Here is a 25,813-nt window from a genome sequence, read left to right on the forward strand (position 1 = left end):
ACTTCTATAGGACATGTAGCCATCAAGGCTTTGCAACAAGAACTTTACTGGCTAACAAACTGACAACAAAAAAATCAATCACCTTTGTTAGTAGCCAAATTAGAATTCTGTTGAGACTTCTGACTAAACGCAACGTGTCCCAACAGCTGCCAGAGGATGTCTTACACCATGCTACACGCTCACTATCTGGTTTATCCTGTAAGTCAATGAAAAACCACACTACTGAGGGGTGACGGTGATTAAATAGGCTATCATTGTAACATCTAGATGCGTTTTACGAGGTGACTTTGACTTAAAAGCATGGGCAAAGAGACGTGTCAAAGAGTACTCTGGCGCTCTCCGTGGAGCAATGCAGTAATGAATAATTCAGAAACACAATTCTCTATGAGAGCTGTGAAGGTGATTTGTGTTTTGAGGAGAATTATCGGTCAGCTCTTTTTTCAAACGCTGGGTGTAAAATAGACGGACCATCGTTCCAGAGAGTTTTGGCCTTTTTTTGTCAGGCTCAGATGATTGTGAGCAGCAAATGAACATGCATATGTTCATGTTTGTCTTCATATTCTGGCCCCTTTGGAATGAGAAAGGTGATATTTCATGACAATGTACCGCGGATCTATTGCAAACTAACAATGTTTAGACTGCACTAAATAACAGTTGCCACTGGATGGAGACAGACGTAATCTAATCACATAGAAAGACACTGTCCTCGGCAGCAAAATCAGCCTATCCAGATATAGAAAATCTATTTCTGATTGCTTTATCACAGTGCTATTGTTTGCATATCGCACAGTGCCACATAGACATAGTGGGATCAAAGCACCAATGTAGCAGAGTGTTAAAGGTCCATGTTTGCAGGCTGAGCTCTAAGGAGAGTGAGAGTTACTCTTCAAAAAGCTTATTTTTTTCAGATCCCAAAGCCCCTAGATTGTCGGTATACTTAACATTAGGCCAGTGGATCTCCAGGTGGTTGTGGATACAGGGTAAAATAACATTGTTTCTGACGGGGAATTTCCAGCACGTCAGGGGGAGAGAAAAAGGTCACGGAACACATCTAAAATCCACAGTCTGGAGCATCTTGAAACTAAACTGTCACCATGAACAGAGCCTTATTTATTCACATTTATTCATCAGAGCATATCTGTGGGAGATGTTGATGTGATGACAGGTTATGAGCTATAAATGTCTTTGCAACGGTTGAGATCCCACTGCCTTAGGTGATGAAAAACATTAAGAAGCTGGAACTATAACTTTTTACTTTAACGATTAACTGTCAAAGTAGTCTTTGATTCATCTTCTGTCAATTGACTAATCTCTTAATCAACTCGATGTTTCAGCTCCACAAAGCAGGCTCACATTTTTTACTTAATAATCTGCCAAGTTCTGTCACCTCCGGCAACATTCGGTTGTTTGTGTTTTTCTTCCCTTTTTTCCTTCCCTAACCTTTCTTTTTCTTCATCTTATTATTTTTTTTGGTCTGGGCTCACAGACTGAGCATAAGCCCTGCGCTAAGGGCAAAAAAAAAGTGCAACTGTCAGAGAGAAACACTGTGTTGCTGTCTCTGACCTCTTCAGGCAGAGCTGTAAAGGGGACAGAGGACCAAAGGGGGAATGTGGGACACAAAGGCTGTGACTCATTGGGGTTTCAGTGAAGCATCAGGGCTGGAGAGCAAAAACCTTTGCAGAGATAGGAGGCAAAGGTTTCCCACACAGTACGGCAGAATGCCGCTCACATAGGTGTGTGACCTTTAGAAGAGTGTTCTTGTTAAGTGGCTGTGTCATCACATGGGGTGCTGGCGGCACGAGGGGGGGGGGGGGGGGGGTGCTTTGGGGGCAATGCCTGTCCAAATAAGCTTTTGCTTTTAAACATCCAAAATATAAATATTATAATAACATTAAATTTGATAAACATTTCTTGCTAAATAATTCAAACTATTAATTTGAAAACAAAATTCACAAATTAAGGAAATTACACATTTATTATTGGAATATTGCTACTTTTTCCTTGAATATTATGACTTTAAACTAATTGAATAACGACATTATTCTTGCAACATAATTTTTTTTCCTCAAAATTATAACGACTTCTCAGAACACATATATGTGGGAAATGAACATGAGGAGAATTCTTTCTGAAATACATGGTCACAGCGTCATAAGATAAGATAATGAACAGGAATGTTGTTCACCTCCCTGCCTGAGGGTGGTGCTGTTTACATTGGGTCTGTGATTTTGACCTGTTGCGTTGCAGGTGATTGGACTGGGGGACTGATTAGGACTGAGTTAAGAAGGAACCTGTGGAGGCTGGTGCTCTCTGTCTTTTCGCTCTAGCTCCCAACCAGGCCGTGCTGCACTGCCATGGGGGTCGCTGATCCTTAGGGTGGGGGGGAGGTACTGATCAGATTGTCCATGCGTAACATGTAGCCTCAAGGCAGTCCGGGTAGTTGTAGGAGTGAGAAGCCCTTTTTGTCAATCTTGCTCCCTCCTGTTTATCTGTTGGGGAGGTAGGTACGCTGCCTGTATTTTGTTTTGTTTATTTTGGGAATAGGTAAGTTATAATAGTCATAAAGATAGATTTGTTTATTGTTTCGGGCCAGGCTCACCCTGACGCTTACTGCTACTGCAAACTGTTCTAAATAAATACATATTGTGGACTGTACAGTGTGGCACTGTGGCAGCAGCACTGGTCATTATTGGGAGAGAGGGAGACTCATTGTTATGCTGCGCTCAGGTTTCCTCTAGACCGGGCGTGACACATCTGAGTTATTTAAGTCCAGGGGTTAATAAATTAATTGATTAATGCATCATTGATGTTAACAAGAGGCGCATGCACTTTTAAGAGTTGTTTTCCCCAAACAAAAGACATGAAAGAGGAGAAAAGTATGAATCATGCCGACATGAGGTTTGACTCAGCAGAGGAAACATTATATGAGAGAAGGAGAATACATGTTTGAAAGCGATACCCGTAGGCCTGAGAGCCTTACTATTTTATTCCATTATATTTTCATGTTTTGATTTGTCACCTGGTGCCTGAACTTTGTGTTTTCCTTTACATAAATATAGACATTTCCAACATACATTGGTGCATACAAGAAGGTAATGAAGGTAAGAATCGAATGCATAAATCTACCATTTATAAAGAAACATTCAACATATTGTACGGGAAAAGTTTTAAAAAGTCAGTCTCAATCACTGAAAATGAAAAGACTGTTGTAAATTGAGTTCAATTATAAATCAACTTACAAATTAATCAGATCTAATAAGCCAGACAAGATCAGTGAGACATTAATTGCACTGCAACGGAGCTCAAGGCTAACTAATAGTCTCAGTAATGGCTTGTTTGCAGCGATCTCCATCATGTCTGTTGTTTGTAAAATACAGCGGTGTCCACACTGCATTCTGATTGTGTTTGCTATCTGCCACATGCCAATCTTTGTAGTATAGGTGACTGCTTTTTCCCAACAAAACATGTACTTGTGTACCAATAGGCAATGATAAAATATGCGACTTTGGAAAGACATGTCAATTAAACTTGACAAAAAGAAAGCAAAGTGTGTTTCTAAGGATTTATCACTTTTTCCTTTCTGTAGCTAAATCACCATGGATGCATTAAGGAGAAGTGGATACGGAGCGCAGAGATGGCACCCCATTCATTCCTTTGAAACCTGACTGGGCGCATGCGATTAAAAAAATAAAATAAAAAACTCCTCACGCTTCTGATAATAAAATGTAATTTCGGCTCAGAAAAATATATTACAGCTGCTTCTTTTCAATCATTGTGGATGGGAAGAAGAGTTTTTTTCGGCTAGTCTGCATCACATGATGATCCAAGAAGTTGCAAAAACATGTGTGGCAACTATAGGCCAAAATCACTTCAGTGCATGTTAGTGCATGTGAGTGTGCCCGAACTTGTTTGCTTATGACTATACAGCAGTTGCAACTGATAACGGCGTCCTGTCCGACGACGGCGCAGAAGCATATCGCTTATCCTCGGGTTCCTCCTCCTGTAAACCTCCTGCCGTTGTTTGCACTGTTAGCGCCGTTAGCTATGAGCAGCCGCGATGTTGAGAGCCGTGGTGAGGCAAAGATATGCTCTGAATTTTGTATTGAGGTCCTTCAAAGATACCCTGAAACGATTTTTTTGTAAACAAACAGAAACTTGTGTTTACCTGACCCAAACATTGTATGTGAATCCTGTGTTGTATACATCTGTTTGATGGCTCGCAGTCTTCTCGTCTGTCTTTTGCGTATTACCGCCACTGATCGTCATCAGCAGAATCACAAAAAACCTGCTGTTGGAATGTGCGTAGCTCGTGTGCGCGTGCATGTGATACAAACAAAGGGACAGACTCGTAACAAGCACTTTTTCAGTGTGAACTCACTGGAGCCAAATCGGACAGTGTTTATCTTTCCGTTCTAGTTTTGACTTTGTTCGTTGAGACAAAGTCACCACCGAGCCCAGTAAAAGTGGATGCACACATGGAAGCGGGTTCAATTTAGATAAAAGCGACCACTCCTAGGTGTTATGCTTTCCTGCAAACTGGCCTTTAAATGCCATGGAACCAATGCAAGTTTTATGGCTCTGTTTAATGCAATGCCATTTTCTTTATGGTAAAACTGTACACTCAGACCAGCTTTTAATATCTGACAGTCACCTTCACATTTCCGTCCGAGCAGTTTTATTCAATATCACCTCAGCTGGAGCCAGAAACTCCAGATTCGTCTTTACTGCCCAGATTTGTTTGGGTGGAGACTGATGACGGAACACAAAACCCAGGAACCTACTGCATTATGGCGATGCCTGCAAGATGCTAATTAATTGATGGTCCTCTTGTCTGACATATGTCATGGCATTGCATTACGAAGGTGAAGGTTATTCTTTGCCAGTGGGAGAAAGCACTTTGTCACACCACAGAATAACATGCCATCTAAATACTCAAGATATATGTGCCATTGCTTTCACGCAAGGGCACATTTCATGTTGTGACAAGTTTGAGTTTTAAAGGTGTATTGTTTTCTTGACATATCATTACATACTGTTAAATAAGAGAGAAAGGTATTTCCTGTTGTGGACATAGCGTTTTACACTAATAACCCAGCATCAACCTGAAGTGCCTTTGAAGCAAACCAGCTCGTCTTGTTGTGGATGAATTCAACTCCCACGGGTGAAAGGTCTAATTGTGTTATCCATTGATTGCTTTTCAAGAGCAGCAGTGTCATTACTGACATGTCACAAAAGCTAAGTGTGGCGTGGTGAGTGACACAATTTATCCCTGCACTGCGAAGACTGCACTTCGCAGGTATCGCCCAACCAACGATTGATTAGTGAAGGTGCAGCAAAGACCAACGAGCGCGTTCTGTCACGGCAACTTTTAGTCCACTTATTAGTCATATTCAGATGCACTCGCAGTGAACTTCAACCCTCTACTTTCAGTCACCCTCAGGCTCTCTCGCATAGTTATAAAACATCTAAATTCAATGTTGCATGCCAGCCATGATTGAGGTTTTGTGTGCGTGTATCCATTTACCTGAGTCGCTTAACACCTGTGTAGCACACTGTGGCGGTTGCACTGTACATTCCTGCAAACCATGGATACGTTGAATGTCAATGTTTCTGTTTGCATTCTGACCGAGCAATGACAATGCAATGTCAGCAATGATATTGAAACAAGCAATGCACAGAGCAAGTGACGTATTATATAAAGTTATTGCCGTTATTGAAAGTTACATGGTATAACAACGAGTATACCAAGCGAGAAAGTCCACCAAAAACGTGTAGGTGGTGTTGGCGTCAAACAAACACAGAACTTTCACCCAGGAGACCTCTGTTTGTGTCCTGTGTGTTTATGCTTGTTAAGTAACGTAAAATAGTCCGCTAAAGGCGGATATTCATTTGCGCTAGTTATGTTCTTACGGTTGTTCGGTTAGGTTGATATTATTTGAACAGAAACAGTGATCTTTTTTTCTGACCTTAACCAATAGTTCCGTTGCCTTGCTTAACGGCGGACAGCAAAGGCAGGAAGCAGTGGACAGCCGATGACAGCCATCCCTGTCACGCCACTGCAAGTGCAAAAAAGGCACCGCAGCCAAGCAATGAGAGTCATTTATTAATGTATTCCTCGCAAAACGTGTAGAGACGACGGAAATAAACACTTAACGGAACACAGTTCCTTCAGGTAACTCATGCAAAAGGCTCCACCGAAGCAGCAAACACTGGAGGCCACTTTTAAAGGAAAAACAGAGGTTCCCTCGACAGGGCAACGAGGCCAAAAAGATTACAGGGATGGTTTATAAACTTTGATGCAGGCATTTGCTTTTCTTAATGCAATGCAGATCCATTCAAAACTGTCAAGCATATACATTGGATTGATGTAATAACTTTAATGTGCTTGAAGTGTGCACTGTGCAGCTGTATTGTCTAAGAAAATAGAAGTATTGGATCACAACTCGGTACATTCCATATTGAATGACTTGGATCGGGATCACAGGCAAAACAAAATAATAACTTGATCAGGGCATCGCTAGTTATTATCAATTCATTTAACTTCAATTAATCATCAGTTCAGTAAATATTCCATTTTAGCCACATACCAAGAAAATGACTTTGTAATAGGATTTTATGCCCAAGGTGGCAATAAAATCTAATGAGGAACAACAGTCCATGAAGAACAAAACTCTTCATTTGCTAACAACATAACAATGCAAAGCCATAATACATCTTCATCCCATGTACTGTGATTGTACAAAATACTCCCTTTGTATCAATGATGTCAGGGTCTGTGTTCACTGTTGCCAACTTCAAGTGGAGGCAGTTGAATTTGTTCACCAAACATCAAGGCGAATCATTGGAATCATGTCAGAAACCGATTGATAAAGTAGTTGAAAGTGTCAGCTAAAGGGTCGTACCCACCTGAGACGACGCACATTTCCTCACATGCCTCCAAGGTCTCGAAATTATTGGCGTTTCCCCCGCAGCCTCCATATTCAAACCTCTCGCAGCGGCCCGTGTCGACGTTGAAGAAGAGTCGGTCCTTAATGGCCTTGCAAGGCCCTGGCTCGTCCTTCAGGGCGCACAGCTCATTGAAGATGAAGAGCTCGGGTTGAGCTCCATCTGGAGGGATACAAAGATAGAAAAACACTTAGTACTCTGCTTCCTGTGGCGCTCTGTGAAAAGGATTTTTGTGTGTGTGTGTGTGTGGGGGGGGGAGAAATTAGGTCACAACATCAAACTCTAACCTCGGGCTTCGAGATAAGGTAAAGTTGCATGACTGTATAATTTCTAAAAGACTCCAGTGTGTGGTTTAACAGCTTACTGTTTTTAGATACTCTGTGGCAGATGGAAGCTGTGTGAGGGATTTGTTAACGGCAAATCGTGAACTGTGTGACCTCACTTAACATTTAGACTGAAATATTAATAATTAAATATACAATATTGTAAAGCCAGGGGAGCCACTTTACTACTTTTTTATTTTTTAGAAAAGAACTCAAAATACAATTTATGCTGTAGACACAAGCTTACAGGTGGGTTTTTTTGTACTGAGACTAAATCCCCCCAGTGGGGAGCTGCAGGTGGCAGCTGGTGGGAGAACAGTGAGTGGAAGCAGCAGAAATGTCACAGGATGCAGCACACAGCAACAGTTTGCACTGCAGCAGATCGAGCAGTGTGTTGCAGAGCTGTATGGTGAATATTCTGCTGGACAAAGACAGGGGCACCATTATCCGTAATTGTCAAAAACAGATACCGTTGCGACCTGAATTAGCTCTGAATCGACTTCTCCACTGTCATTATTGTTCATAAAAGCTAGCCTGGTCCGATCCGGGATAGAGGTGACATTAGAGCTCTACTAACCACCGTTGCCGATGTCAAATCACTATCTCAGTGTGCTGTTGGGAAATGTCTTTCTCGGGCCTCATCCCTGCTGATTTTAAAACAGGTCTCTGTTATGCCTGCCTGTAGAGTTGCAGTTACTTCAAAACCCACAGAGAAAAGAGGAATCTCTGTCCAAAGGGATTTGCAGCTGGCCAAGGCTGGGGGACTGATTATTCACTATACAAGCACAGAGAGGAGATCGGCAACATAAAAGGGACGAAAAGGGAAAGGTCGGAAATGAGGTTATAAATTGAAATATCAATGTGGTCAGGTTTTTAGCCAGGCCTGTGGTGTGGCTCTATGGATTGTAGTAGTGCTGCTTTGTCGGTCAATAGATACACCAATTTAGATCAGACTGAAATCTCTCAACAACCACTGCATGGATTGCCATGTAATCTGTGCATGTATGCATGTTCCCCAGAGGATGAATCCTATTGACTTTTCATCTGACACTGTTATGAGGTTGACATTTGTGGTTTTAAGAGAAATGTCTCAACAATTATTGGATGGATTGCAATGAAATTTGGTACAGATGTTCATGTCCCCCACAAGATGAACTGTAAAGGTGTGTTCAGGCCAAACACAATTTATTTTTGCGGCAAGATTACATGCAATTATTGCAAAGACGCAAATTTGAAACCAGGCAACTCGTCGCACGAGTTGAAGTATTTAAACTTCGTGCAATGTTGTGTTGCAAAAGCCTATTAGCATTAACTTTCTCCTGATGTCACCGATGATCACAAATGGAGGACAAAGCCCTGCAACTCCTGCAGTATAGAGACAGAACAAAAAAAGTGAGGGATTGGAGAGACGTAAGCGAAGCAATAGGACTACATAGTTCTGAAAAAGGTTCTGAAAATATGTGTTCTTTACTTGACTTACTACCAACCAAGTTAGCACTAATGTTAGCATAAGCTGTAATGTCATTTGCTGTTAAAAACACTCCAGTGGCCATATATAAATAAAAAGGTGTTTGGTTTTGAAACAACATCCGACTTTTGATGAATACTTAATAAGAAAACGTAATAAGTTGTGCCATAATCAGGTCCAAATTTCAATTTGTCCAATAATTTGTTTTTTTTGGTTATTAAAAAAATAACTTGTCAGTGCTCTCTGCTGAATGGAGAAACAATTTCTGAAATGCCTCAAATAAACGTGGACATTGCTGTACTGAAATTATCGGCTTATGAACACATAATATATCTGCAATAAGCTATATCGGCTGATTCATCAGTCTAGCTCTAGCACTTTGTGTTTAGTGCTACTTTAATGTTAGCACGGTAACACGCTTAACCAGGATGGTGAACATGATGAAAATAGTCATTGTTAGCATGTTGGCATTAGCATTTAGCTCAAAGCACCTCTTTGCTAAGTACAGCCCCACAGAGCTGCTTAGCATGGCTGAAGACTCTTAGTGTATTTGGATTTAAGTTTTTTTGCTTTTTATAAACACAATACTGATAACGCATGTTTAGTTTGGTTTGGTTTCGTAGGTAGTTTAATTGTCATCCAACTATATATTTTTTTCTCTTGTGTGACTGGACATTTTATTAAATTCTCTTTCCAGTAAGGTACAAAGTTCCATCAAAACAAATCATGTAACTGGAACCACCCTGCCTATCCTATCAGCACAGCAGTAAACAAACAGTCCCTCTGCCAGGCGAGGTAATGAGGCCAGCAGCTCAGCACTACACCCTCCCCTCCATAAAAACCTGTCCAAATTGAATTTATTTGGGACACCATTCAAATGCTTCCAATCTCCTTCCCTCCACCTGACCTGTGGTAATGCTATTGCATGTGGGAGGTTGCGTTCCCTGCAGAGACGTGTGGTGTTTTTTATTTGCGTCCTTCTTCTTGTTTCTGATAAGCAGTAGAAAATAGGGCCATCTAGCAGGGGAGAAATTACACAGCGCCACACAATCTATGTCTCCGTCTAGTAGCCAACCCCATTTAGGGTATGTAAGCATAGCAATGCACTGCTAAACCTCATTCCACAAACTTTAAAGGGAAATTGATGTTTTTGCTCTCAGCTTGAGGCATCCAATGACAAAGAAATCAGATTTGTTCCTTATGGGATAAAACAAAAAAAAAGTACAAACATGGTGCAGACTGCTGTTTTGTAAATCTAGTAACTAAGAATGTTCATTATGCCAGACTGTGGCCGCCCAAGGAGAGGGCAGAAAACAGCTTCCTCATATTGATTGCTGGTTCCCTTGTCTGAGACGGACCAAAGCACAATAAGCAGTGTGATCGTCAATCACTCATGTCCAATATCCAGACAGAGGCATTGTCAGGCGGTCCAAAAGAAACCCATCCAAACAAAATGTTGAGAGCCAACTTTAAACTTTTTCTCTGAAAGCAAACTAAAAATGGTCCTTGCGAACACACACGGATATCTACAAACGTACACACCCACATAGACACATGCGTGCACTCACAAAGTAAATATTTTTAAGTCCATTTTTAAGAAAGAATACAGACGGCATCTTACGATAGATGAACATACAATGGGCCCAAAACACTTCTTTGACAGTAAAGTACACTTTCAAATGAAGCCATCGCATGAACCACAGCACAACACATTGGTACTGATTGCGTGGACGATCGGGAGCTCAGGCACCCATGGGCAATCGTGAGCACCGATGGGAGAACCATACCGTGAATTGTAACATTGTCCATTGAAGAGCAATAGACAACATGTTACGAGTTCTAACTTTGAGCTTTTGATACAGTACTTTATTTTGTATTACGTTTTGAACTGCAGCCGGGAATGAACACAAAAAAGTGCACAATAACTTACAAAATGAAGCGCATTGTTTTGAATTAAATATGATGAATGGACACAGAAAGAAGCTGTTAAGACTTGCAGTGATCAGTCACCAGCACCGCCAGTCAGTCGACACCTGCAATGACTGACCCTTATTGGTAGCTGCATAAGAGTGTCTGTGCTTAACACTAGTACCTCCAAGACGGTCTCACAGACTGTTTGGGTTTTTATAATGCAAATTACAATGTTTAACTAAAAACTAAACGCCTTTCAGCCCACAACTTTTCCTAAATATGTGTTTTTTGTTGTTTTCTGAAGCCTAGAGGGTACAATGAAAACCATTTTGCATTCATTCCTCTAACCGCCACCTGCTTTATCTTCTAATTTACTCTAAATGAGGCCATCATTTGGTAAATAAACATCATGCGGTATTGAAGAAGACTTGAAATTAGCAATTGAGACCATAAACTCATGTTTGCAATGTTTATTACCGAGGTAATCGATCAAGTGAGAAGTCGGGTCATTTTCTCAGAGACTTCTATCAAATTGCATTAAAGGTCTCTCATCCAGGCATTTAATGGAAGGCTATTAATGTGAAAAACACACGGAAATGAACACCAGGAATATCGATCAGGGCTACGTCAAAGAAGAAATGTCTGAAATGAATTTGTAGTTATTGAGTTTGCAAAAACAAATCTGTTAAAAGAGAGAAATTCTGCAGTTTTAAACTAAATGTACCATGTGAGCTGCTTTAGTGAGCTGCAAGTCATTTCAATATTTTTTCACCTGGCCTTGATGAGTGACTTTTACTTGTTTATGTGGGCCCCACCACAGCTATTATAGGCTTCAGAACACACAGATACTTTTAGTTTAAGTTACAGAGTCATACAGACACAGTTGGAAGAGCTATGGGCTACAAGGTGATTAAACATTAAAACAAAAAGGAATGAACAGCACAAACTGAGTCTTGTTTGTTCCCAATACGCTCTTACAGGAAAACATTTGTGAGAAGATGACTTCAGGTATTTTTTTTAAATGATGAATTGTATAACTTTTTTGTTCATATGAGCTATAATGGTTTTTCCAGACTAGACATTGATGTCAAACTGGGTTACAAAAACAAAACAATAGATTTTCACACGCGTAACAACGGATCTGAATGCAAACTTTTCCGAGCAATCCACAAATCCGTGCAAAGCTCCAAATCTGTCATCAGGAATCCTTAATGTTGCTGAACAAAAGGTAAATAAATATAGTCCTCCTAACACAATGCTTCAACAAAACCCTTGGAACTCAACCAACACATCAGCCAGCTCCCATAAATAGAGACCACGCTGAAAAGGAAGGCAGATTTTAGATGCATCAAATTTCCATTGGCAGCTGGTCTCCCGAGTATCGCTGACGGGCTCAGTGTGGCCAAGATTTGCACACATACTGGATAAAGATCTGAGTTGCTCAACATGCACTGTGCCAAGCACCTCTGTAATGCCAGAGATGGGCAGGTTGAGTCGGTTTGAGGCCCAGTCCGAGCTTGTTTAATGTACCAGAAGATTATCCTGCCCCTCCATTTCTAGGTCTTTAGGCAAAGTGGACTTAGGTACAAACTGTACAGCAGCCATGGAGCGGCGAATAACAAAACACAGCCCATTATTGATGACTCGGCAAAAAACAAAACACCAGAAAGCACACTTGCCGTTACCAGGATGACAGTAAAGTATGATGTACTAATGAAACAGCTGGAGAAAGTCAGACAGATGTAGACAGAGACACAGAGAATGCCACAGTGTTGACAGCTCCCAGTGGTTCTGGCATCTGTAGCCTTAACTATATGACATTACACTCCATCAGAGACAATTGTAAAGTATGCTTTCTAAGGGGAATCCTTCTCATCATTTCCCCATGCTGTGTAATTGAAAAGGAAATAGCAGAAAAAGTAAAAAGGTATGCATAAAACTCAGTTGAAACAATACCAAACTTTGTTCAGAGACCCTTATATAAATAAGCAAAGGAAATAAAATAATGACAACAGTGGTGGGAAGTGAGAAGAAAATAGTGCATGTGACAAGAATACATTCTAACGTGTACTCATTATTAAAGTACAAAACATCATTTCTAGGATACAATTTACAGATGGCTACCTACAGTACTTAGGTATTCATTGTGTCTGATTAGTGCTTATATACAGCGCAATAATTACAGAAAAATATTTTCCATTTCTCTTAACAAAACAAAAGGCAGAGCACAGCACTAACAAATCTGTGATTTTGATTTAAAAAAAACAACTCTTTTAGACATTTTTCATGTGCATCTGTGTCCCAATCCACATGGTGATGACATTGTTACAATAACAACGTATAAATGCAAACACTAAATTAAGGCTTTTAAAATGGTCATGTCCAACAGGTGCCACCTCAAATCCTAATCTAAATTTGTTGAATAATTGTCTACAATCAAAGCTAAAAGGACAAAGGAATCTATCAATGGTTATGGAAAACAAATAAATGCATTTTGTTATGCTCCAAATTTGTATGTAAATATTGTGGAGGTATTAATGGGGTGGGGCCTATAGGTATAAATATATGTGTCGGACCAAGCAAATCCAAGAGAAACTAATTTGGCTCCCATGCTTCAAAGTTACACAAACTGAAAACGAAACCTCGACAATGAAGGCAATAAGGACCTGGAACTGTTAATCATTTTGTATTATTGTTGTTACTTAGCTGAGAACTCACTTATTCCTTATTCCAAGTTAGTCACCACTTGAAGGTATTGTCTTTAGTGACTCACTTGGCTGAATGGGTCATGAAGCGATGGGTACAAGTTCCATTAAACAGAAGCAATGTTGGGTTTCAACACTTTGGTCAGTGCAGTATGCGTGTGCTTTGGTGAAAGAACCAAAAGGGTGCATCAACTGTGGAGTAGATAGGCCTGCAATTTAAGAAATACAGTCAGTGTTTATCGGCGCCATGCCCTGAGGCCAGCGGACAAAGGGCTGACGGTGAGTCACAGCCCGTCCCAAGATTTTACAGTTGAACCCTGAACAAATGAGGCTACCCTCATTGAATCTATGTGTGTGTTTCTCTCATAGAAGTACCTCCAAATGGATTACTTTAATGGCCCTGAGAACACAACATTTTTGCATGTTTCTTCATGGAAATTGTGAAAATAGCAGGGGGCTTTTAGTAAATTCAAGAAATAAAACTGCAGATGCTCTCTTTGAATTGAGAAAATGCAATGCCATAGAGGTCTATAGAGTGGGCTTATCAATTTAAAAGCCTTAATGTTGTTAGAGAGCAGGTAAACAAGGCAGGAACCAATACATTATTCTGTGTTGCTTTTTCACGCTCACGTAATTGAAGATAATTAGATACAACTGAGTAAATTTCCTAGCGACAGTTGTCATCAAAGCCGGGGAAATCTTCCCATTTCTTAGCGCTTGTTAACACTCTGTTAATTACAGTCTTGAAAATGTAGGAAATTGCACTCTTTGAAATTGTAATTTCAGCTCTACTAATGCAGATTTTATAAGAGTTGGTGAATGAAGAAGGATCAATATTTTGTTGTTGTTATTTTTTATTGGCTTCCTGCACAATATATTTATTTTTTCATTTTAAAGAGTCTCATTAACTCTCCATGCGGAGTCTGGACCATAACCCTGTCACAATAACTGATCTTGTTGGATGCTATTTTGTCCCAGAAATAATTGCAATAAACAATGTTATTGTAATTTTATGACCATTTTATGCCGCTGATATAATGATAATAAAATAGCATTAGGATGCGAGAACACCATTGAAAAGAGCAATACACTTTTAATTCTTAAAGATATACCGAGATTAGAATTGGAATATTAAAAAAGAATATATCCTATATGAATGAAATGCAAATCAAACAAAACCAAATAATTGACGCTTAGGCACTGTCAACAAAAATGCACAATGTCCGTAGTGCTATAATGGGTGGGAAATTCTACTGTTTATTCTGGCATCATGTTGGTGTGTTTGTGACATTCTCATGTAAACAAAAAAAACATGTAAACAGAAGTGGGAATATCAAGGTTATGTCCATATATTGTAAGATAAGTTAACGTTAAAATGATTGAGGTCATGTCCATATATTGTAGGATAATTCATCATAAAAATGATTGAGGTCACACACATATTGGTACGATAAGTTAATAATATAGTAACCACTGTGACGGTCTACTTGACGACGTATTGATATTATAATAAGAGGCTCTGTCAAACAGTATGAAATGCAAGAAGACCGGTGCTCCTTCACAACACTTGAATCAAGTGTGAAATATATATTTAATGTAAATTCCTCCGAGGCTACTATCAGCAAAAGAAAAGCGGTGGATCAGCTCGATAACAGACTGAAAAAGATGGTGGGCAGGCAATCTAAAAAGAAACAATGATTCGGCAGATCATCTCAAATGCATCTCATTAAGGCAATAGACTTTGGCCTTTCAGCAGCCATAGAGAGATGACCCCGTTCCAGCAGCAATCTTGCAAACAGGCAGAGCACTTCCTACAGTGTTTCATGATGAGAGATCAAAGTGGGCTTCAAGGACCTTCTAAAGCACTTTCTCTTGCAGATCAAAGGAATCCCACTGAAACACGGACACGTTTGTGCCTCCAGGAGAAATCGGTTGCCATTTCGACAAACAGTAAAATCTTTGAGAGCTCACGTTGTGTGCTTGGGAAACAAGACTGGGGGCTACCCTGAAGGCTGAGTGAGTAGTGAACCTATTTGTGTTTGGGCAGCAACAGGCCTGGTCCTGTATAGCTCGGTACACAGAGCATAGCACGAACTCTGCCAGGTTTGATTGTTGCTGGAGACGCCCAAGTGGAAAAACTTTACACTCACATGAAAGATCAATGTCAATGCGATGTCTTTTAGCCCACAGACCCATGTGCAAGCCTTACTATACAAATTGAATGCGGTGTTTCTGAAAAGATTGAAACCAACCCTCTTGTTCTAACTAGTAGCACAGCAAGGAAACCTGCTGAATTATCTAAAAGGCTTGTGAGAGCCCTGCATTTTTAATCAGAGCCTGCGTGTTGGTATGGCAGGTGTTGAGGGAGGAGGGATGCAATGAGCGAGTTAATTGTCGCTCCGTAATTCGATAGCTTTTGTAGGCCCATTTGTTCCTGCCAAGTCAGATTTAACATTCATCTCAGCTTTTCCACCCACAGTCTCAGATTTTCTTTTGTCTCGCTCTTTCAAACGGGACAAAAATCAAACTTTCTGTCTGCCTTTTCATGGCTTTAACTTCCTTCCCTCTATATCTAGCAGCTCTTTTAATCAAGCGACTTTTCTCCGATGGCAGCTCATTGGCAGGAAATCTCCACGCTCTCCCTCAGCAATGGCATTATCTTTTCCTGGCAATATCCAAGTTGAGCCCCTACCTGCCGTTTGTCACTTGGTCTTGATAACGCAACAATAGTGGGAACCAGAAATCCGTCTCCCTTTGGTGATTCCGCCAAATCCACGCTCTGACATTTGCAAAGTCTGAGCTTTGCAAATGTCGAACCGAACAATCCCACTCAATGCCAATTAGAGTCCGTCTCGTCTGCTTCTCAGCCAATCAATGCGACAAAGTGTGTTACATGGGCAGCACTCTAGTGGGGGGGTGTATAATTAGATGAACTGCAGGTTGGTGACATATATCCTTCATCCGGTCATGCCTTTGGTAAAAAAGAAAAAAAATCAGGAGCAAAATGGTGTGTGGCCGCTTCTCAGTCCAGAAGGAGCATATGGCAAACAATGATGTGGGCATAAGTTTGCCATACGTTGCACAAGCCCGTAGGGTAGATACTACCAAGGCACCATCTGCCAAATTGAGGCAGTCCCAATTACAAAACACTCAGTGAATTATTTATCACATTGCTTGCAATAAAAACCACAAGATTGGAGGTGTTCAAACCAGTGATAGAAAATGTTCAACACAGGAGCAAATCAAATGTTTTCAATACAAAGAGCAAAGACATATTAGAATGTGATTACATTAACATGTATGTAACTGCCTGAAGTGAAACAGAGGCCAAGAACAACTGTGACTTTAATTAAGAGGATTGTAATATAACATCAAATCTCCCTACATATTTTAAAATGGGGGAAAGTAGCAATGTGTGAGCTGCTTATTTGTAAGTGAATCGCTGTAAAGTTGATACATTTCCCAAATTTGATATCAGGATTTAATTTGAATTTATATACATGTTCTGTCAGTGTAGTATCATTTTTAAATAGGAGATGTACATCTTGTTGGTAAAACTAATAAGGGACACATTTTGCAAAGTAGGCCAGTAGAACGTTCTATCATAATGCCGATCCCACGAAAGCCAGATCCATTTTAAATGGCACAAAGGAGAGAAGAAAGAGTAGAGAGAAAAGCCACAATGGGATTCAGTCCCTGGCCGCGGAGGCTGCATAGTAAAGGGGGGCAGAATTTCTAACCATTTCTTTAAACACATCGACAGTAAAATCTATGATGGTTTCTGAAATGTGCCTTTTGTGTTTTCTCGTCGATGAAGCTTCTGCTTGTGAATATATCGGGGTATTTAATTATATAACGGCAGCTGCTCAGGTTTCTGTGCCGTGCTCACGAACTGTACCAGATCATTTACTTCTTTCAGATCTTTAAATATGTGAGCCTTAATTTAAGTTCCTTGTGAATTTAAATAGCTCAGTTTAGAACTAAACCAGAGATGCGCAGATGATCTCACGTGCCGATTTCCTGCATGTAATCAGAGCATAAAGTGAAGGAACACACAGGCTCACAAGATGGGGGACCAGCCAAGCATTGCAGGTAGCTCCCTGTCGTTGTGCCATCAGGAGCTACCAGAACGGTCACGCACTCTGATTCTCTCCAAGAGGTCAGACATAAGATGAGGTGGGAACACACAACCAGTCACATCTCACATCTTCTGAGTATTTGATGTAAATTATTGTGAATGGCTCCTTATTGTCATTTTTGGTTGTTTTTTTTCAGCTGCTGCAAGAGCCTGTTAGACAGTGAAGCTTGTGTGAAACAGAAAGTAATTGTCTTTAAAGGCTAAATTGTTAGTACGTTGTACACAATGTTAAAGTGTGCTCCGTTCTGTTCTGATTATGACATTATTTATTCTCCCCTTGGGGAAATCTTACATTGGGCACCATGCGACTGAAGATGAGCTCTAATTAGAAGCCCTGCAAGTAAATATTTACACATTACCAACCAACACAATGAATAAGTATATGAGCCGATAAAGACACCCTAAAGTACATTCTCAAGTGGCAGTAAAGACATACTGCACAACGCCTGAGGCCAACAGCACATTCTATTTTGGTTTAATGAAGCTTGACTACCATTGCTATATATGAATATTGGTCTGTTTGTGTGGCTCTAATCTTTATCCGTACCTACAGAGTCCAACTTTTTTTCTCTCATTCATATTGACTATAGTAGGTTTGACCCACAAAAGACATAATGTACAAGGAAGGTGCACTTTGAAAGAGGCACGCCCGCCAGAAAATGTCATTGCTTTCTTCAGGGTTTCATTCGATCATCGAAACATGAATTTTAAAACATCCATATTGCTGTCTTTGCAATAATGTGATATTGTGTTATCCCAGTGCAATATCATGAATACAAACTACTCCTTATCTGCACTATGCCACCTTTGCGATCTGAGTTATTTGCTGTCAGAAAATTTAAAAAGAGAAGTAAACACTTTAGCGAGGGAATAATTCCCAAAGCAGAACACCACACCGCAGGTTTCTGAACAACCACTGGGAGCTTTTGACATATGGGAATAATAACTTCTTATAGTGGACATCACAAGTTGGGAATTTGCTATTTAGTCCAGCCTGAGTAGACAAGCTGAAACCCATTTTTTCTAAACGCATCTTCAATACCCCCACACACAATGAAGCTGCGATTTGTCGGATATTGAATTGACCTTTGAGGACTCTACAGGCTGCAGCAATGATCATTTGTGTCTTAGTCTCCTCTCCTTTGATGCGGATTCGATTACGCAGATTAATCAATAGGGCGGACAGAAGGCGAGAGCAAGTGGCTCATTCCCCGTCTATGCAAATGTCATCCTCGACTGATCGTACCCTAGATTCACTCTTTGATTAGATGAGAGGATCGATACAGCGGTCCTTTTCTGCAATGCAGGTAATCGTTCAAACAGTACAAATGAGAAAAAAGGGGGATGCTTCTGTGTCAGTAATTGGTGAGCTTTAGTGAAACTGAAAGTTTGAATGCATGCTTTCCTGAGAGGGATTAAGCCTGCTTTGTGTACAAATCAACAGCATCTGTTCTGTCTGATGTGGTCACTTTGTACCTGTCTTCTCTCAACAAAAGAATATAAGCAGAACACACTGCACCACGACTGCAAATTAATACTTTGGGTTTGTTTTCTATTTAGTCTGGTACATTTTCACATTGCACAAATTAAAGCGGACCATATAAGAAAAATAATGTGATCTGCACTGATCTACTGTGTGCACGGATCCCTTCTCCAGTTGTAAACGTCACTATATTTGGGGACTTTATTTAGCGTATGTGGCCCAGATGTAACATTGGACTTCTGCTATTATCTGGGATACTAAATATTCCACTTGCTGAGAAACACAGATATGGCCATATCCTGCTCTTATTATTATTCACACATCTCAGTATGCAATTGCAAACACCACGTTTCTAATAACATTTTGATTGTATTTGTCTCTGCTTCTTTCTCACAGTCTGAGAGATTATATTACCACTATAATAGTTGAGTCACACAATTTTAGATTCATAACCATCTTTTTCTGTAAATGGTGGAAAACTGTACAAGAAAGAACTTGTTGATGTGGTTTCCATTTGTCCTCCTATCTTTTGCTTTGTTGAACCCTGTTCGTGTTCATCTGTTTAAAGGTCTTGTTGTGCGGCTGATGCTACCGCCATGACGAAGGCAAAACAGCTGAAAAACATTTGAGTGAATGGTGTACTGGTGGAGAGTTGCTCAACCTGTTTCTATTTCAAAGGATTTGCGTTGAACCTGACACACTGCTCTGCACCTGCATGTTCTCAAAGTTAGAAAAATGTAGGGCTGCAAGTAAACAGATCCAAACACATGATCCAACTACACACAGCCCTGACAGCAGAAATCTCGATCTTCACTTTAACAAGTTGATATTGATTCAACTTCAACTACACTTTTGTTGAGCAGCTTTTGGAGTGCAAAAGTCATCTCAGCCGCAATAAAAAAAAAGACGCCCACCTTGTCTGAACTGGCACAGAGTGAAGACGAAGTGATCACTCTTTTATCGTGTAGTCTATCGGAGTGCTACCTCAACAAGTTCAGACTTAACCACTTTCTTTTATTCCCTAAACCTTTTGTTCACGCCACTGGCATCAGTTGCTATGGTTGAGTGCAACGCTTTCAATTAGTCTCCACACCTTCTCATGAAGAGCGGTAGGCTCTTTCTTTGTTGGAATATTGGATTAAGGATTATTGGGCTGAATCTCTGCCTTAGACTTGACTGGTTTGAAATATTGACTTGAGATATTGCTTTGCCATTTCTTTTTATGCCTTGCAAAACATATTTGAAATAAAATGACACAATAACACAAGCAATCGCACACCATTAAATGTCACCGTAAATATTCCGTTTGCATTTATGGCATCCGCACGTCATTTCCAAGTGATTTATTTAATTATTATTATTATTATTATTATTATTATTAATTATTTAATTGCTATCTCGGACAAGTTCAGTATCCTGTGAGATGCATCACTTCCTGGAACTCTCTACCTTAAATATAGCTTGCAATTATCGTCAGTACGACTCATACAGGAAATGTCAGTATAGCCTTATCAGTCGGCCAGTTGGAAACTATTTTTTCCCAGCTCAGAAAAGATACCACTCTCTTTTTAGACAAACCAAGAGGAGTGAGTCATGAAGGCATGAATAGGACAAGACTGCATCCCTAATAAGGGTCGGTGTAGGTGTCATTTACCCCCCACCCAATATGCAAAATATGTATCCAATTATGTGTCAACATTCAACAGATTAAAGCTTCCTGTGAGCTACAGAAACGCACTAATAATGTATCCCCAGCTGTCTCCACACACTGCCCTGACAGACACAACACTCTATGCACACAGACGTTTACATTTACACAAAAACGGCTCTGCAAATATTCGGCATCAACCAAAACCAGAAAGTATGGAAATTGAACACCACGAGCGGATTTTTAAACTACCACAACCATAAGGTGGTTTTGAAATGAGTTTCGGAGACATTGCAGGAGTCTGTTTAAAAAATGACTTGCCTGGGAACCAGACGAATCTGCGAGGGAGCTTGTTTGCTCTGGCCGATGTGTCTCTCTGCTTTGGACAAGTTTCCATTGACCGAAGACAGGCCGGGCCAATCACAACCAATTATCTAACATGGGGCGCGTTTGAGATTAAGACCGTAAAGACAGGAGCTGTTGAGGCAGTTTCGAAGACAACAACAAGATGGCTCCAGCTGATATGGAAGAGAGCTGAACTGGACGGTATATTTTCTGCAAGAAGTACAATTACATGCACTTAAAGGTGAACTAAGCCCATTTTCTATGGTCATACATGTTATTCCAATGGTCTAAGATTGTCCAAAAAGCTCACGTGGGTATAAAAAAGAAAGGAAGCATTCTGTGGGTCAACAAAATCAGTCTCCCGTTCTTTGGAGCAGCTCCAGACTTTATCCTTGATGACATCCCAAGTTTAAGACTTAGCTCACGTTCACAAATATTGGTTGAACTTTCCAAGGACCGCTTTCAAGCTTTTCTTTCGAAGAAAGATGTGTTTGTCGTACTTCCGACAGGATTTGGCAAAAGTTTCATATACCAACTCAAAACTACCAGCTCATCTCTACACGGTGCAGCGTGTTTACATTTTTCTGTCACTCAGGCTTTACTTTTTTCCCCACCTGCTCTGCGCCCGGTCCCGCCCTTAGGTGCCGTGATTGACCATGTACACGGCAGACGAGGTCACTGGTCGCTCAGTGCTATGTCCCGTTTTTGATGACTCATTGGTAAAGCCCCTTGGTAATTGGAAAACGAGGACCAATTTTCCTCTGAGACTTGGTCTGACCATGTCAGGCTAGTAAATTATGCCTCTAAAACAAACACACAACTCACATTCCAATACAGAGGACATGACGTGTACTACAAATAATGGAAGCTAGTTATGGAAATGCTGAATGTTTCTATCTGACACTTCCCATGCAGATAAATAACAACCATTGGTTTGGTTTGATTCCGGCACAAACATTACATGATAAGACTATTTTTTATCCATATTGGTCCGGTATATCGTGATCAGCGGATGGCCAGTGAGCTGTCCTATCTTCTCCTGCCGGTGAAGCAAATAAGATGACAGAGAGATTTCTCAGTTGTTGGTTTTGGAAATGAATCTGCTCTCAGACTGCCCTCAGTTCTGAGGCTGCCCTGCTGTAGCTGCGAAAGGCAAAGTTAACTTAACCATCCTGTCAAGTTAGTGGAGAAATGACCAAGGAGACAGTATCTTCTCTCTAAACATAGAGCCGAGGAAGTATCCTTTGCCAATTTATACAAGTGGCAGTGCAGAGGACACACAGATTATCAGTGTGGCCCGTGCTCCACCGAGTGTATTTGTTATCGAAACTGTGGCGTCAACCTCGAGAGGACAGCCATTTTCTCACACAGGAATACATGTCTTCACCATATTGCAATGTAGTCAGCCATATACAGTATATGGAAGTATGATACTAATGATTCATAGGTTAGACACTCAAACCAATTTTGCTGGAGCAAAGTCTTTTGGTCGAGCATCTGATAAATCACATATGCGAATGCTGTGTTGTGTTATTGTTTACTGCGTAGTTGTCAAAAAATTACTGACAGTACACGAACTCAGTATTTGTATTCTTGTCTTTGTTGCATTGCGGCAGGATTCTCCCAACATCCCAAGGTTACCCGAGAATCGCCGGGTCACGAGATTACACAAACATCCATCTTGTCAGGCTTCAAGCAATGTGTTTGTGTCCGAAACCACAATGATTCTGACCAATCAGCGGACCTGTGAGGAGCTACCGGCAGCTAGGGGAGTGGTTTAGGTGTGTGTGGCTGGTGTTCAAGTATTTTTCGAAAGTGCCTGCCCATTTCCAAACGGTTTTCAATGACGGGTCTCAGATGGTTCTTTCGTAACACACCAAGTGGCGCGTAAGATCACATTAAACCAACTCACGCCCCGAAAACACAGTCAACTAGCGCTCTAAACTAGCATTCCTGTTGTCATGTTATACAACAAGGTGTCCTTTATATTTTTACTCTCCAATAAATGACTAAGCAAATCATTTGGAACTCTACACTCTGTGTGTCTCTAGTTGTTTGAAATCAACTAGGTGTTCCCTGTCAATTGGATTACATAATGTGGGAGTCATAATGACTTTATGACTCCCACTCAGCTGTGGGGCATCCTTATTCAGGTGGGTACTAATATACAGTATCAGTGCATATATTCTGCATCAACTACATGGGAATATACGCTGTATATTCACTGCAATTTACTGAGACAGTGAGAGGCAAAGACAGAGACAACAAAAACAAGATGTAACCAGACAACCAGTGTACTAGCTGGAGGCGTGAAAGCGAGAGGAATTCAACCCTTGGCCTCTGAGAAGTATGGTATCCTACAGTGACGCTGTGTAGGGACAAACTGGAAATGTCAATGCTGGGCCACATGCGCAATGGGATTTAATAAAGTCTGTTTTTCCATTTCAAAACAATGTCACAGACTTGAGAGTCTACTTAGACGTGGGCAGTAATGGTCAGGAAGCAGACGAAACATTTGAAAAGACCGTCATTAATGGTCACAGGATGTGCTTTGGTGCAGCAAAGATTACATGTTTCTTGCTGTTATTATGTCTCACACTACTCATTTCCACAATTGGCCATCGTTACTTAATCCACACAGCCAACTAAAAGCACCACAAAAGGCAGGGCTCCTTAAAATTCTTCTGACAAAACAGACGTGCTCCGACTATTTAGTGTATGAAGAAAATAGTCTACAAGAGGTCCTTTAAGAGATTGAATGCTGGGCTGTTTTTTGGAACAAGTCCAAGTCACAAGGTCCAAAGAAGGCAAGTCTGAATCATGTCTCAAGTCTTTAGAGGACAGGTCCAGGTCAAGTTTCCAGTCTTTAGAGAGCAAGTCTAAGTCATGTCTCAGGTCTTAAGAGAGGATGTCCAAGTCAAGTATCAGGTCTTTGGAAAGAAAGTCCAATGCCTGTCGCAAGTCTTTAGAGAGCAATTCAAAGTCAAGTCTCTAGTATTTATGGTGCAAGTCCATGTCAAGTCTCAGCTGTTAAGAAAGCATGTCTAAGTCCAGCATCAGGTCTTTAGAGAGCAAGTCCAAGTCATGTCTCAAGTATTTAGAGAGCAAGTCCAAGTCATTTCTCAGGTCTTGAAAGAGCAAGTCCAAGTCATTTCCAACTAAGAAATTATTGAATAAGTTGCCATGACAAAAAATATAAAAAGATGGAAAAAAAAGACGAAAGAAATATTGCTCACTGAAGCTCAAGATTGAACTCAAATAGAAAGTGGAAGTGGGTGCGTTCGTGTATAACCAGAAAACAGACAGAGAGTAATGAACCGATTTTATATTGTTTGGTTTATTAACAGTCCGCATTATAATGCTGGTGTCACCCCCTGAAAGAGCTGCTGCTTCCGCTGCAGTAGAATAGCTTAAAGGTGAGATTCATGTTGAGACAAAAAAACACTTTTTCTCATTAAAAAAAAAACAACCAAAGGCCTGCGTACTAGTAAGTGCAGAACACATTAGCTAACACCTAATTGGCTAAGCGGAGAAGTGTCTTCACTTCCCAGTTATAGGTGTATTCATCTAATGGACTCAAAATAGTTTTTAGTGACAGTTTAGGCGAACACTTTTCTGAAGTCTACTCCTTACTGCGATGTTAATTAAGATGGTACATGCAACACAGTTTCCTCTCATCCTATGGCCTGAGGCGTCCTAATAAAAGGGCCACTTCAAACAGCAAGTGAGCATCTAATTAAATTTCTCCACGAATTAATGAGACACAATGTTTACTCCTCCGTGAGACGATTAGTGAAGCTACTAAGACTGTGCACCCATGATGCTGATGTTTAGTTTCAAAGGGGCTCGGTGAGTCCCTTATTGTTTCACCTCTCAAGAGCACCTAAATGATATGCAAATAGTACAAGCTAATGTTCCCCGTTGGACAAAACCTTGTCGAAGGCCCCTGTAATGTAAGTAGCTCAGATTGCCTCTCTGTATTTACCTATGGCTTGTATTGTCGTATCTCTGAAGGATGCAAGGTATAATTGCCAAATGGTAATGCGTTTTTGTTATGCTTCCTGGAGGCCCTATTTTTATTTTGGAATATTTAAAGACCTCTCACCTCTCACCACTCCTTTTGTGCTTTCGGGGTTAAAACAGTAAACATGAGTTGTTTGCAAATGTCAAATATCAATAAATGTCAGCTGATATGTTAAATGCTTGGTCAAAGGCTATGATAATATTAAATCCTGTTATGAATAAAGCTCAAATACATTTAAATTAAAAGATATGCATATAAGATACATGTTATGCAAAACACGTGATGCTTGCTCTTATAACACAATGGCACTGTGCTGTAGCATAGTGTAATATTCATCATTGTCTCAAGGTGCAGTAAAAATCTATCTGCAAATCCATTTATTTGCTGTTCCATATAGGATACGCACACCCCGTCCAGTTGTCTTTTATAATGGAAAATCAACTGATGCTAAAGGGACTAATGGACAAAACAATCGATAACAACAATCAATTTGTTGCTATTCTTGATCAGATTTTGAAGAAGTCGACCACTGGGCACAACTATCAAAAACGCAGTTGTTTATGTTAATTGTTTGGCCTATAAGGCTGTCCTCAGTAATGCACTATAATTCATGTTGTACTATAAAAAACAACAAATCCTTCATAGGGAGGAGGTCAGGGTGGATGCACTAGACTTTCACCCTGGAGACTGCTCTTTGCTAACTTATTTGTTACGTAATTTCTGTACTTAAGTAGCCCCACTTACGTAGTTCATTTAACCCAAACCTAGATCTTTGCTTTAACCATACCGAGTAGTTTTGTGGCCCAAACCAGGTCTGCACTTC

The 25,813-nt window shown here is 40.5% G+C and overlaps 1 protein-coding gene across 1 annotated transcript in view; it reads right to left on the reverse strand.

Annotated features, from left to right (window-relative positions):
- Positions 1-25,813, reverse strand: part of LOC116398571 (tissue factor pathway inhibitor-like) — a 36,465-nt gene that overhangs the window by 8,320 nt on the left and 2,332 nt on the right. Inside the window, exon 2 of the mRNA XM_031874979.1 lies at positions 6,907-7,107. Within this exon, the coding sequence (XP_031730839.1) occupies positions 6,907-7,107 (201 nt within the window). The remainder of the gene's footprint in view (positions 1-6,906; positions 7,108-25,813) is intronic.

The sequence above is a fragment of the Anarrhichthys ocellatus genome, unplaced genomic scaffold (assembly GCF_004355925.1).
Source record: "Anarrhichthys ocellatus isolate YVR2014 unplaced genomic scaffold, GSC_Weel_1.0 scaffold86, whole genome shotgun sequence".
Classification (NCBI taxonomy): Eukaryota; Metazoa; Chordata; class Actinopteri; order Perciformes; family Anarhichadidae; genus Anarrhichthys; species Anarrhichthys ocellatus.